At 45.5% G+C, this 14,016-nt stretch overlaps 1 protein-coding gene across 2 annotated transcripts in view; it reads left to right on the forward strand.

The window, feature by feature from the left end:
• Positions 1-14,016, forward strand: part of Dock8 (dedicator of cytokinesis 8) — a 212,403-nt gene that overhangs the window by 176,188 nt on the left and 22,199 nt on the right. For both annotated transcript variants that reach the window (XM_042262086.2, XM_076561526.1), the window contains 6 exons: positions 2,972-3,068; positions 5,005-5,139; positions 5,967-6,119; positions 7,925-8,083; positions 9,050-9,150; positions 10,186-10,378. In XM_042262086.2, the coding sequence (XP_042118020.2) occupies positions 2,972-3,068; positions 5,005-5,139; positions 5,967-6,119; positions 7,925-8,083; positions 9,050-9,150; positions 10,186-10,378 (838 nt within the window). The remainder of the gene's footprint in view (positions 1-2,971; positions 3,069-5,004; positions 5,140-5,966; positions 6,120-7,924; positions 8,084-9,049; positions 9,151-10,185; positions 10,379-14,016) is intronic.

Genomic DNA, 14,016 nt, shown 5'->3' on the forward strand with positions numbered 1-14,016 from the left:
TATCTTTGGTTCTAAGCGTCAGTACCTTTTTGCACCCATTTTCAGGGAGGAAATAACGGATTTGAAGTTACATGGCTGGGCACTTGGCCTTGCTTTCTCTACTCCTCTATCTCTGTTTGCCTATCACTTTCATTTAGTGTGTGAGGTGACAGTGTACACCCACAACAGGTGGGTGTAGACGGCACAGCACTGCTTAGAGAGTTAGGTCATCTGCTCCACAAAACGGTAACAGGAGTGCAGTAAGGCATGTTTTGGCTGGGCTGTGTGAACTGCTGTAGGGAGCCTTTCCCACTTGCTGACATGGGCAATCTTGACTGACCACACAGGTCCCGCCAGTTCCCTGCAGGTTCCTTCTCAGCTCCCAGCTCCCGGTGGGCTGCTGGTTACCAGTGACTGATGACCCTGCAGTCTTTCCGCAGCAGCTGGGTGGCAATTATAAACGCTCCGTGAGAGCTGTTTGGAAATGTTATGATTTTTGGACGACAGCCACTGTCATTTTCTGTTAGCTTTATTTCAATCAGTTTGGCTCTTTCTTTTAGAGGTTAGTGTTTAACCTGGGCTGCACATTCAGATCACCCTCAGGAGCTTCCAGAGTGCCGCCTGCTCCTAGGATAGAGCCTTACACTGCCCTGAACTCTCTATGTAGACAAGGCTGCGTTTGAACTCACAAGGTCTGCCTGCCTCTGCCCCCTGAGTGCTGGGATTAAAGGCGTGCGCCACCACACTAGCGTCAAAGCGCCCCAAGTTACCCTCTGCCGTTTCTAGGTTGGTCACACTTTACAGGTGATTGGACTGTGCAGACAAGTCCGAGCCACACTAATAGATCTCCCAGGAGTAGTGACAATATATCATGGTAATATAAATTACTTACTGTTACTGAACCATACAATTAAAAATGACTAAGGTGGTAAGTTTTATGCGATGTGCATTTTACCACAATTGTAAAAGCAGGTAGGATTGCCTGTACTATCTATTCAGGAGCCTCTAACCACATGTAGCTATGAAGCTTGAAGTGTGACCATTTCACACTGAGATGTAGAAAATACACACAAGATTGAACATTTCAACAATAATTTTTAATTTTGGTAAAAAATTAACATTTGCTGGGTGTGCTGGCACATGTCTATAATTCCAGTACCCGGGAGGTAGAAGCAGGTAGATCTCTATGAGTTTGAGGCCAGCCTGGTCTACATGGTGAACCTGGAATTCCAGGCCAGTCACAGTGAGACCTTTTTAAGAGAAAGAAAAGAAAAGATAATGCCATCAATTCCCTTTTTCTTTTTTCGTGTGGCTAACACAAAATCTAAAATCATACATCTGGCCCCTTGTACATTCTACTGGACAATGTTGGTCAAAGTGTGGGTTGTTTTTTGTTTGTTTGTTTGTTTTGGTTTTTTGTTTGTTTTTTTGGTCAGAGGGTTGCTGTTGCTGTTTTGAGACAGAATTTCAGTAGGTAGTCTTAGCTGGCTCCAGAACTCTCATAAGAACTATGTAGACCAGACTGGCTTCAAACTCAAAGATCCACCAGCCCCTGCCTCCTGAGTGCTGGAATTAAAGTCATGCACCACCACGCCTGGCCCTGGTGCTGTCAATTTAAATGTACGAGTAAATTAATCCAAAAAAAAAAAAAAAAGCTCGTATATTTCACTTATTTTATACATATACTATCATTTGGAGGAGGAAAGGGGTTGTCAAACAATTAGAACGGAAGAATCTGTCCTAAGGGTGATATTACTTAAAATACCTTTCTGAGCTCTCAGTGTTGTAAAAGCAACTGTTACTGGAAAAAGAAGAACAATTCTGCAGTAATCCTGGTCTAGGACATTTGAACTGATAGCATAATGCCCCTGCATCAGTGGTACCATCTTAGCCACTGGGGACGACTACTGGGAAAGTCAGTTTTTCCTACCTCTCTTTCCTTAAACCTAAATTCGGATGGTAAAACAAAGTAGAGTAGTACCCTTTTATCTGCAGGCAATGCACTCCAGTGGGTACCCAAAGCTGTGAGTGGTGCCAAATCCTTCTCTACATCACTGTGAGACTCTGTCAGTCAATCTGGTAACTAAGACAGCAACTGAGTAAATAACATGTAGGTAGCATACGCAGCCTGGATACGCTGGACCAAACAGTGATCACCTGACGGGATGGAATATGACAGCGTGCCACTCAGGACTGCACGCAACTCAGAGCCAATGACTTGTTATCTCTGGAACCTGTTCTTGACTCTTGTTAACTATGGGTAACTGAACCGTTGAAGGCAAAGCTGTGGAAGAGGAGACCACTTTCTGCCTTCCCAGCTTTACTTGTTTTGTGCAGATAGATGGACTAGTACATAGAATGTACCTGCTCCTTAAAATTAATCCTGAAAAAGAAACAGTGCCCGGTGATTTCCCATTTCCTGCCTGGTACTTTCTAGTCCAGTAACCTCCAGCAGAATGTTTGATGCCCCGCCCCACGGGATGTGAGCCTTGCTTCCCACTGGAGAAGGCCAGCCAGCCCCCCACTCGACCAGGCAACCTTTTCGCCTTCTCAGGTAGACTCACTGTTTCCCAGTGTTCGCCAAGTTCAAGTCGCATCCCGTCTCTCCAGCATGTTGCAGCCCCACCCCCACCCCATTCAGATAGTGCTCATGAGTGACCAGCAGATGAGGCCCTGAGGCTTCAAGCAGCTATCTGATAGGCTCACCTAATTGTTAGTAGCAACCAATAATTACTTCTCTGCCCATTTTGTTATTTTCATAATTGCCATCATTATTAATAACAGTGAAGATACGGATGAGCTGGAGACTTCACTGGACCATCTTCCCAACCAGACGTGAACCCCAGGAAACACTTGCGTCAAGGCCAGCTGCTTTATGTTAATCATGGTTGACTGTTCTAAAGAATCCTTTGTGACATGGTGCATTGGTTGTCATCGCTGGAACCTGGCCAAGCCAGATTGTGCTTTAATTTGACCTCCTTTTGTTTCTTAGAACAAAGGCAGAGTTAGATCAAGAAGCCTTGATCAGTGGCAATCTGGCTACAGAAGCAAATTTAATCATACTGGATATGCAGGAAAACATCATCCAGGTGAGGGCAATACACACCCCATCTGGCCGGCTCGTGGGTGCAGTTCTTACAACTGAAGAGGGAAATCTTCCTTCAAAATTGAGAAAGACGTGAACATGACTTCAGAACGCCTTTTTAAAACTAAAGTGGGGACGTTTGGAATTTACAGCAGTGCCTACCTTGCAGATTCCAGAGATGCCAGGCATCCTCTGGCTTCTCTGACTCGCTACTCCCTTGGAAAGAGTTGGGTGTTTGAGGAGCTGACCCTCAAGGTTAAACTGGCCCAAGTACGCATGCTCGACTTATAAGGTAGACAGAGGGCTCTTAGCTGAGCACGGCAACAAGGATGCTAACTAGGCTTCTCCTAATAGGTCAATTCCAATTGGCTAGGGTAGGAGTTGTTGATGACAGAGAGGGATTGGGGTCCCCTCTTGGGGTTCTTAGTCTCCTTAATAAAGAAGTTTAGAATGGACTAAAGGAGAAAGTGAAGATCGATTTTATTAGTGTTTTTAAGAAAAATCCCCCAGGCTGAGAAGTTGTAAATCTTAGCGGCCGTTGGGAGGAGGAGCGTGGAGGAGAAAAGGAAAGACAGCTCTGCCGTTTAAGCTGGCACAGAGAGAGGCCAGACACACACAAGCAGTCACGTGGCAGGGAAGGGCGCCCAGAATGTGGGGAAAACTCAGTGTTAGGGGAAGTACGACTAGAAAAGGGGTAGACAGATAAAGGAGAAGTTACACTTTCTGAATAATTTAGAAAAGGAGACAGATGGATAAAGCTTCGTGGCTTTAACCCAGGGAGCCACCGTGCTAGGAGCAGGGATTCTGGGGAGGAAAGCATACTCTCTCGTGAAAGGACTAATTATTCTGCCCATCTCCTTAACGTGGCTTAAGGTGAGCCTGCGACCCTAGGGCTGGTCCCTTGGTTAAGCGATTTACCATACAAGCCAGACATAATGTTCTCTTGACTAAAAGCTTTCTCTCAGTTGGCCTTTATTGCTCCTCTAACATTCAGACTGCACTGGGTAGAAAACTGCTAATGTGACAAATGACATGTTTTATGCTCAGATTGCAGGATAGGCCTGTGAATGTGCAATTTCTCCTTTAGGAAAATACAAGTCAGCCTCCCATTGCAGGGCTTCCACGTCCTGAGGCTTAACCAACCATTGGTGGGAAATATTAGGAATAAAAACAGATCTATACTGACCATATGCATACTTTCTAATTTCCCATCCTTGTTCCCTGAACAATACATAATAGCAACTGTTGACATGGCGTTTCCATGTTGTATTAGGTACCAAAAGTGAGTGAGGGATGGTTTAAAGTACGTGAGAGGATTGTGGGTTATATATGCAAATACCACCCCCCTTTTATAGGAGGGACTTGAGCATCCAAGGAGGACTCAAGTATCTTTTGAAAGTTTCCTAACTTTGGTACCCTAAACGTTTAGCGTCACATCAATGGTATCTCTGTACAAGGTATTTCTGAGAGCAGTGTACCTGATCCCAAGCCTCAGAATGATTGGCAGTGTCCTAAGAAAGTTGCACTCTAGGAAATGCTTGCTATTATTCTCCTTGTTAGCCCTTCTGTAGCCGATATATTGGCTGCCGATTGAGAAGACTCAGCTGCCACAAGTAGCCCTCCTGTACGGGGAGTCCCCAGCTGTCTTTGAGACACTGGTAGAAAGTCATGCCTACAAAGAAGGAACGTTCCATAACCCCGGCTGGAGGGAGATGAACCTTAGAACTTCGTTTAATATCCCAAACTGGGCACAAACCTCAAGTCGATTCATTTTGAAAAGAGTCATTGGGAAAGAAAGCTTACGCTCTTGCGATTGTTAATGGATGATATCCGCGGTGACTCACAGAACAGTTTCAGCTAAGGAGAAGGGATGCCAGGTCTCTAAGATAATCAGCGCTGCCTTCAGCCTTGATTCAGTGATGCTGTTCTTCCACCCCCAGGCAAGCTCCGCCCTGGACTGTAAAGACAGCCTGCTGGGAGGCGTCCTGCGGGTCCTGGTGAATTCTCTGAGCTGCGATCAGAGCACCACCTACCTGACTCACTGCTTCGCAACTCTCCGGGCACTCATTGCCAAGGTACACACAGGACGCCTGTTTCTTCCCCTTAATTAAAAGTGAGATTCTTGTCTGGATTCCCGTCCCTCTGCAAGTAGATCAAACTACACGGAGGGCATGGAGTGAAAGTGTTACCTCTTCCTAAGAAAGTAGGCGCACTGACTATCAGGAAGTCGCTGTGGGGATGCCAAACAGCGTCTCTCACCCTTGAAATGTGGGCCTAACTACAGAAATGTCAAATGACCGCTCACTGAAAGTCCGTGACTTGAGAGCAAAATTCAGTTGAGATACTAGTGTTTCTCCTTTCCATAGTGAAATTAATCCTATACCTGATTCCCATTAATAAATGTGACAAAATGACCATTATAAAATGCTGGGAGGTGTCTGAAAACTATGTTTGGTTAGTAGCGTATTAAGATTATTTTCCTTCTTTGTGGGAACCCTTAGTGGGTACCTTCTATATGGGATCTTGTAAATTTATGAAGTGGAATTCCGCTGTCCACTATTATAATAATTTTCTCTTTCTTAGTCACCAATGATTTCCAAGGAACCCATGAAACACAAGTAAGTCCTTCAAAGCTGGGACTCCCTCACCAGCGAATGCAACCTGGCTAACAGGGAAGTTAATGGCATACATAGCCTTACCTCAGCTGTGTGACTCACAATTAAGTGGACGTCATCGCTTACCTCCACCGTCTGACACACGTAGCCCGTTTTGTTGAGGGAGCGCTACATTAACCCTTCGGGCTCTTGGCTTGTCCAAACAGACATTTGCATGTTGCAACAGCCAGCCAGAGAGCTTGGGAACGTGCCCGGCGCTGCCTCATGCCCCCCTGTGTCTCTTCTAGTTTGGAGACTTGCTCTTCGAGGAGGAGGTGGAGCAGTGCGCCGACCTGTGTCAGCGAGTGCTGCACCACTGCAGCAGCAGCATGGACGTCACCCGGAGCCAAGCCTGCGCCACCCTCTACCTCCTCATGCGGTTCAGTTTTGGAGCCACGGGCGTAAGCACAAACCGGCTGGGTGGCCCAGAGTCGGGAGAGAACGTGAATGCGAAGCGTGTCGCGGGGGAGGCGTGTCGGTGTAGCTCTTACTTCTGCCCCGTGGGAAAGACACCAGGACACCCGCGTTTGAGAGCAACAGCAGGACTGGAGGGTGCATGCTTCCCAGCAGTCATGCAGCTCCTGCACGTGGGACGAACACAGGGGCAGGTTACGGAGTCGGAAAAGTGTCCTATTCCAAAGTCTTAATCAGTACTAGTTCAGGGCGGCACCAGGACACCTTGTGGATGAGAATTGTAAATGGTTATTGTCATCTGGACCTGAAGGGTTTTTTTTTTTTTCTGATTTTTTGGGACAGGGTCTCACTATGTAACCCTGGCTGTCCCGGAACTCACTATACAGACCATGTTGTCCTCGAACTCACAGAGATCTGCCTGCCTCTGCCCAGTTGCTGAGATTAAAGGCGTGTGCCACCATGCCTGACTTGAACCTAAATTTTAAGTGAAATGTAGACACTTTGGGGGTTCAGTTTCATAGCAAACCTTTGCCTTAGTCTGTACACATGTAAGAACACATGCTTGGGACTTTTGTCTGCCGTTATGTTAATAAGCATCTTTAAGAATGTCTTTTATACCAAACTCTGTAAAGGAAGATCTCTAACCTCAAACAAGAATTTATAGATTGAGGAAGGAACAGATTGTAGCTAGAGTTTTCCTGCCTGGCCCACATCAGACCCAACCAAGTAAACACAGAGACTTATATTGCTTACAAACTGTATGGCCATGGCAGGCTTCTTGTTAACTATCCTTATAGCTTAAATTAATCCATTTCCATAAATCTATACCTTGCCACATGGCTTGTGGCTTAGGCATCTTCACATGCTGCTTGTCATGGCGGTGGCTGGCAGTGTCTCCCTGCCTCAGCCTTCTGCTTCCCAGGATTCTCCTCTCTCCTTGTCCCGCCTCCTTCCTGCCTAGCCACTTGCCAATCAGTGTTTTATTTATTGACCAATCAGAGCAATTTGACATACAGACCATCCCACAGCAGCAGATAAATGGGCCCATAGAAGAAATGGGGGTTCCTTAGGGCTTTGTTTTGCTTTGTCTTATTTTCATCTGATTTGTGTTAATTCTTGAACTGTGTTGATTGTGTTAATAATTGAACTGAAGACCCCACAATGCTAATCGCCTACTTTACTACTGAGTTAGACCCCTGGCCCTGGTTCTCATAATATATTAGGGATAACTGTTTAAAAACCTGTAGAACATGCTCCATGGGCCCTGGAGTAGCTGTGCTTTTCACAGTCCTGGGAGAACAGAAGCTGCTTATTTCAAATCCAAAAACCTCAAAAGTGCTGCCTTAGCTGATCTCTGTGAGTTCAAGGCCAGTCTGGTCTACAGAGTAAGTTCTAGGGCTACACAGAGAAACACCCTGCCTTGGGGTGAAAAAAAAAAAAAGTGCCACCTTAGAAGGTTCCCTCCCCTTTATAAGTTCCAAGAAGAGACTCTTGGCACTAAAGCCTATTTCCTGTGACCAACTTTATAATAATCTTCAGCCTTGCAGAGTGGAGGCAGCCCAAACGCAATGAAAATTTAAAGGGAGCCAGACAGATTTATGGGAGCATTCGATCCATCCAACCCATTTGAACAGTAATGTGAATCTTGTGCAAAGCGTAGCTTACAATTTGTTGAGAGAAAAGGAAATGCTTAAGACTGGAATGAAAGGCGCACTGGGAGCTGTGGGTGTCTGGAGCCTCCCCTTCGTTACTTGCTGACTGTCTCTTGTGTGTGTCATCTTTTCCGATGCAGAACTTTGCAAGGGTAAAGATGCAGGTAACCATGGCACTAGCATCCTTGGTAGGCAAAGCACCAGACTTCAATGAAGAGCACCTGAGAAGGTCCTTGAGGACAATTCTGGCCTATTCAGAAGAGGACACAGCTATGCAGACAACACCTTTTCCCAACCAGGTAGACCCATGAACATAATTATGCATGAGTTTAAGATGAACCAGTTATAAGCATACACACTTATGGTTTTGCATATAAAATTTTACATATAGTATACATGTGACTTGCAGATATTTATAGCCTTCCTATATTTACATAGGAAGTAAATATAGGAAGTTTACATATTTCTCAGTGATTGATAAATGCAGTATATATATCACTGTCCTCAACTTCAAGACACCAAGAAAGCATAGTCCCAAACAATAAGATCCGACACAAGAAAAGTGACAACTGAGCTGTGTGGTGACAAATCCTGTACAAGACAAAAGAAAGGGGGTGCAGGGGTTGGGTGGAGTCCTGTAGCAGAGGCTAGCATTCACACAGCCCCAGGTTTGAGCCCCACAATTCCAAAAAGTTAAATAAACAATAAATAGTAAGAGGTGATTAGTGAAGAAATGGTGGTCTGGAAAGGTGGGGGTGGAGAGGAATCAAATTCCTAAGGTAGAGAGGGAGAGGAAATAATGAGCATGAATGATAATGGTTTGTGTATAAAACAGACAAGGAAGATCCCAATTAAGAACTGGTAAACATTAGTCGAAAGGAACCCAGGAGGAGAGTTACTCTTCTGTCTTGTTGCAGTGCCCATGTGAGAGACACAACCTGTCTCTCCCTTTTAACTCGAGCCCCTAGCCTGCTCTGGCAGGTTCTCACACCCTGGCACCCCAGAGTAGAGTTTGTACCTTTGCAGTTTCCGAATGACTGAAACTCATTCAGATTTTAAACTCAAGTTGTTGGAGAGGGAGATGGTGTAAGGAGGCGGGGCCGCTTCGTGGATCTCTGGGCCACATCACCTGCGGGCCTTGGATTGCACAGGTGCCCCCGAAGATGGCCTTGAGTTCTGTCCACCCTGGATCCAGGCCTGTCTCTGAGCAAAGCCTTTCTCTGGATCACCCTGCACTTCATGAGCTGCTTGCATTTTTTTTTCAGGTGGAGGAACTTCTTTGCAATCTGAACAGCATTTTATACGACACAGTGAAAATGAGGGAATTCCAGGAAGACCCTGAGATGCTCATGGACCTCATGTACAGGTAAACCCTCCTGAGCAGATAGAAAGAGCATTGTTGCCGGGCATGGTGGCACACACCTTTAGAAGGGAAGGAGGGAGGGAGGGAGGGAGGGAGGGAGGGAGGGAGGGAGGGAAGAAAGGAGGGAGGGCATTGTTTGCAAGTGTGAATATTTGTCTCAGTGGAGTCCCATCTTTTTCTTCTATTATTAAATTTTTTTAAACGTATATGGATGTTTTGTCTGTGCACCATGTGTGTGCCTGGTGGCCATGGAGGCCCGGAGAGAGCATCAAGTCCCCTGGGGCTGGAGTTATAGATGGTTATGAGCTGCCGTGTGGGTGTTAGGAATCGGACCCACGTCCTCTAGATGAACTGTCAGTGCTCTTGACCCCTGAGCCATCTCTCAAGCCCCAGTAGAGCATTTTCTGATGTCATTATCTTAGGTAACCTGGGTAAAACAGTTGGAGATAACATCAAAAAATATATAAACACTAATGGGAAACTAGAGTTGGTTGATTCATAAATTCCCAGAAAGATGGCCCTAACTTAAAACACAGTGTTTATTTTAAAGACTACCTTCTGTCCGGGAAGAGGGAAGAATTATTGGCTGCCGTATGAATTGTTTCCCACATGCCTCTGTTGCAATTGTATTCATAAACAGAGACAGTTTAGAAGCCACGCTTTACTGTACAGTAAAGTCCAGTGGTTTGGGGAGAAATTGCTTACAAAGGTAAATAGCTCTGCCCATCACAAAGGACAGTACTTTCTCCTCTGTTCCAACTTTGAAAGACAAGGAAGAAAATTGCCTGAGCTCCATGAAAAAGGATATTTTATCAGAGTTTTTTTTTTTCCTTGTAAGACTTCTAAGTGTTCTATCTTGGCATCCAGCATGCCCTAGTCACCTAGAGTTGGAGGAGATGTTTAATCTTTTCTCTTATTTTCTGAAATTGTAAACAAAAGTGTTAGGGGGCAAATAAAGCTTATAAAAATCAAAGTGCCATCCCTGCAAGATGGTGCCACTGAGAGGCTGCCCATGAAGTTTTCTCCCTCTGTCTTCAGAATTGCCAAGAGCTACCAGGCGTCTCCTGACCTGCGGCTGACCTGGCTCCAGAACATGGCAGAGAAGCACACCAAGAAGAAGTGTTTCACGGAGGCTGCCATGTGCCTGGTGCACGCAGCCGCCTTGGTGGCCGAGTACCTGAGCATGCTGGAGGACCACAGCTACCTGCCCGTGGGCAGCGTCAGCTTTCAGGTGGGAAAGCTTTTGTTAGGTCAGCGTCCAACCTGGGGGGAGGGCCCCCCCCGGGGGGGGGGCGCTGCCCCAGGGGGTGCTTCCACAGTCACCAGAGGAGAAAACCAAGGATGCTTCCACCATCAGTGTATCTGGTCCTCGTTGTCTGGGTTGCCACGGTTGAAAAACCCACTGTGTTGAAATGTTATAATTGCCTCTTCTAATGGCTTCACCATCTTTTAGAACACATTCATCACAGTAATGATACTTAGAGGCAACAATAGCTTTGGGAGATATTCTCAGACATTTTAGACACTTGGCCATCCCCGTAAACCTGTGAAGTAGGTCGATTTCCATTTCACAGATGTCAGAAACAAGACAGCAATTCTTTTTAAGACCATTTGAATTCCTTCTGAAACCTTTGTATTTGACTTATATACTGGCAAGGCGGGAACTCTGGTGTAACGATTCTCTCATGCCCAAATCCCTCAATTCTTTTCCCCAACTCCGTGGGATTCCACTCTTGTCCAAAATTAAGAATCGAATTGACCTGAGAGGGGAAAGAAACGGCTGAACGGATGCTTTCTGAGGGTAACCCGAAAGTTACCCACAGCCAACAAGGGCAAAACGGGCCAGACCGAAAAGCTCAGATGGAGCTGCCCTGTGGCCACTTGGACTGTTGTTAGCGTGTGGTTTAATATGCTACTTGGAGGGTAGAAAAGTCCCCAGCGGAGAGAGTGTCACGAGAAGTTTCTTCTAACGAGATATAGTCTGTAGAGATGACTGTCGCTGCAGCGCACAGACACCAGCCTGCAGCCATGGACCATCTCCAGCCAGACTGAAGTCGGAGACAAGCATTTGTATTGTTCTCATTGGAACTTCCACTGCGGCTGGTTATGTGAAAGGCTTTGTCTTCGCCATTGTTCTGCAACACAGTTTTGTGAGGCTTTGTAAAGGAGAAAGGAAAGACAATCCTAAGTAGCTTTCCCAGGCTTAGAGAACAAGACCCCGAAACTGTTGCTGGTGGAGCCCGGAGCCTCTGGTTTCTGGAGGCCTCTTCATCTGCAAGCTGGGTTTTAGCTCAGGTCATGGCTGCCTCCTTTCTTACAGTCCTCAGGAAGGAGAATATTTACTCTGGGATTTCATTCTCGACGGATAATTTTAGTCTCAATTCAGAAATGTTTATTATAAATCCAGTTAAATTCTCACACATAGAAGTGAATAAGAAAGTTTTTAAAAATGTTTTAAGTGCATCTGCTTCTTTTAAGCAGTTCATTTTGTCCACTTACTCATCACCTTGATGTTGCAGCCTTCCTTCCGGCTCCTGCGAGACATGTGACCTGTCCCTTCCTGTTGAGCAGGGTCATCCCTTTCTCACCTCACCTACTAAGCTGTTTCTTATACCTTTTCCCAGTTGCTGCTTTTTACCTACTATTAATGCTTAAAATTAATTGAATTTTGTTTTTACTTTTATGTTTAATAAGCTTTATTTTATCCTTATTTTACTTGGAATTTAGTTGACTTTCTTATTCTGATTTGTTCCAAGGGGAGATAGAATTGTTGTTCCAGAACCCCTGGGGAAGTCTACATTATCCTTACATGGGAGTATACAGATTACTTTTCATATATCTTTATACATTCCTTCTTTGTTTGCTCATTTTGGTTTTGTTGTTGTTGTTTTTATTGTGTTGTTGTTATTTGAAACAAGGTCTCATGATGTAGCCCTGGCTAGCCTGGTGTTTGCTAATCTGCCTGCCCCATACCACTAGAATTATGGGATTAAAGGCATGTGTCACCAGGCCAGGCTATCCATTCCTTCTTTTATGGAATATTCATTGCACATTTATCCTGTCCACATGGACTTTATATTCTAGCCAGAGACATCATAAAACTAACTGTCCTGTTCCTTATTCTGTAACACTTAATGATAAATAGTCTCAAGGACACAAGATGCTGTGAGTATGTGTCGTGTGGCCCAGACTGAGGTCAGGGAAAGAGTAGAGACGTGAGGAGGAAGGTGGAAGGCACTGTGAAGTGTGAGAGCTTAATGTGCAGAACGTGAAGAGCCTGATGGACGTGGATACAGAACAGACTTCAGGCCATGTGATGCCTGTGGGAGAATTCTTATCTCTCTCAAAAGAGTCCTAGGAGTCAGTTTGGAAATGAGTGCTTGAAAGTGAGTGGCAACAAGCCCACAGTAATCTAGGTGAAATAGAATTCACCAGCCTGTGTGGGAGTATTAGCCCTCAGTAGTACTTGCCAGTCTAGATCTAGGGACCCAAACTCAAGTGACCCAGGTGTCATCATCACCTCTTGTCCTGACCTACTGTGGTGTGGGCATCATTCTTCAGAGGCAGAATTCCACAGTGATGATGTTAGATCAAGATGCAAGACCAGGAGAAAAGAGAAATCCCTCCTTCCTGAAAGTTGCAGAGAAAGTCTTAGTGCATCTTATTGCTTTTGACCAGGTTATGTATTTATCTCTGAACCAATCATAATGGTCAAAATAGTAAGATGGTCTGGTTATCCCTGCCAGAGTCACAGGTCATACTGAACATTACCCATGTTTTTTCTAAAAGAAAATGAAGGCTGGGTGGTGATGGCACACGCCTTTAATTCTAGCACTCAGGAGGCAGAGGCAGGCAGATCTCTATAAAGGAAGTTCCAGGACAGCCAGGGCTGTTATACAAAGAAACCCTGTCTCAAAAAAGCAACAAAACAAAAAAGAGAGAAGAATATGAGGATACTTTATGTGACAGAAGAACAAAGGAGTTCAGACAGTGTTAGCAACAGGTATTCTCTACGACTGCTTCTTCTCCTTCTCCCCTCCCTCCCTCCCTCCTTCCTTCCCTCCCTCCCTCCTCACCCTCTTTCTTTGACAGGCTCTCACTGGCCTTGAATTCACAGAGATCCCTCTACCTCACAAGCGCTGGGCTTCTAGGTCTGTGCTACCATGCCTGGCTCTCCTGCTGACTTCTTACATGTTCTTTCTGTGCTCTGGTTTTTAATCATGCTGTACTCCAATAAAATCAAGCCTTTGGGAAAGGCTTGTCCAGTGGAGAGAGTGTTCAGGGGAAATAACTTGGAAGTCACCGAGGTCCAAGCCACTGAGGTCATTGGAATTCTATCCCTGGAGTGCAAGCAATACTGATCTCACAAACTTAGATGTGGATGTGTTCTCAGATGCTGCTGTTACTGGGACCTCTCTCGCTCTGAAGCCAGGAATGTCTGCCCAGAACACTGGCCCCCGTGACTGACAGCTGCTGAGCTGCCTAGCTCATAACTATTCCTCTACACGCAGAAAAAGCAAGCACAGTTCCACTAGTGCCCGGGTCCTAAGTGACTAGATTCTCTCAGCTGAATGTCTTGTCCCTTCTGTTAGCAGTTCATCATAATAATCCAGATTTGGAAGAAAGATTGGTCACAAAGGACTTCCAAAAAACTCTGTGTTCGCAAAACCATATTTCAATGTAACTGTGAAGGGATAGGCTATGACGACTGCTTCTCTTTAAGGAGTCCTAAAGGTGATTCCCTTGGTTCTGATAGCCAAGTCAGAAGGCAGTCAGCATTTATTTCAAACAGTGCATCTGAGCAATTGGTCGTGGATGACTGGAGCAGTATGCTGAGAGTTTTGAAGTCCATCCCACTGCTGGGAGAAA

The sequence above is a fragment of the Peromyscus maniculatus genome, chromosome 1 (assembly GCF_049852395.1).
Source record: "Peromyscus maniculatus bairdii isolate BWxNUB_F1_BW_parent chromosome 1, HU_Pman_BW_mat_3.1, whole genome shotgun sequence".
NCBI classification, from domain to species: domain Eukaryota; kingdom Metazoa; phylum Chordata; class Mammalia; order Rodentia; family Cricetidae; genus Peromyscus; species Peromyscus maniculatus.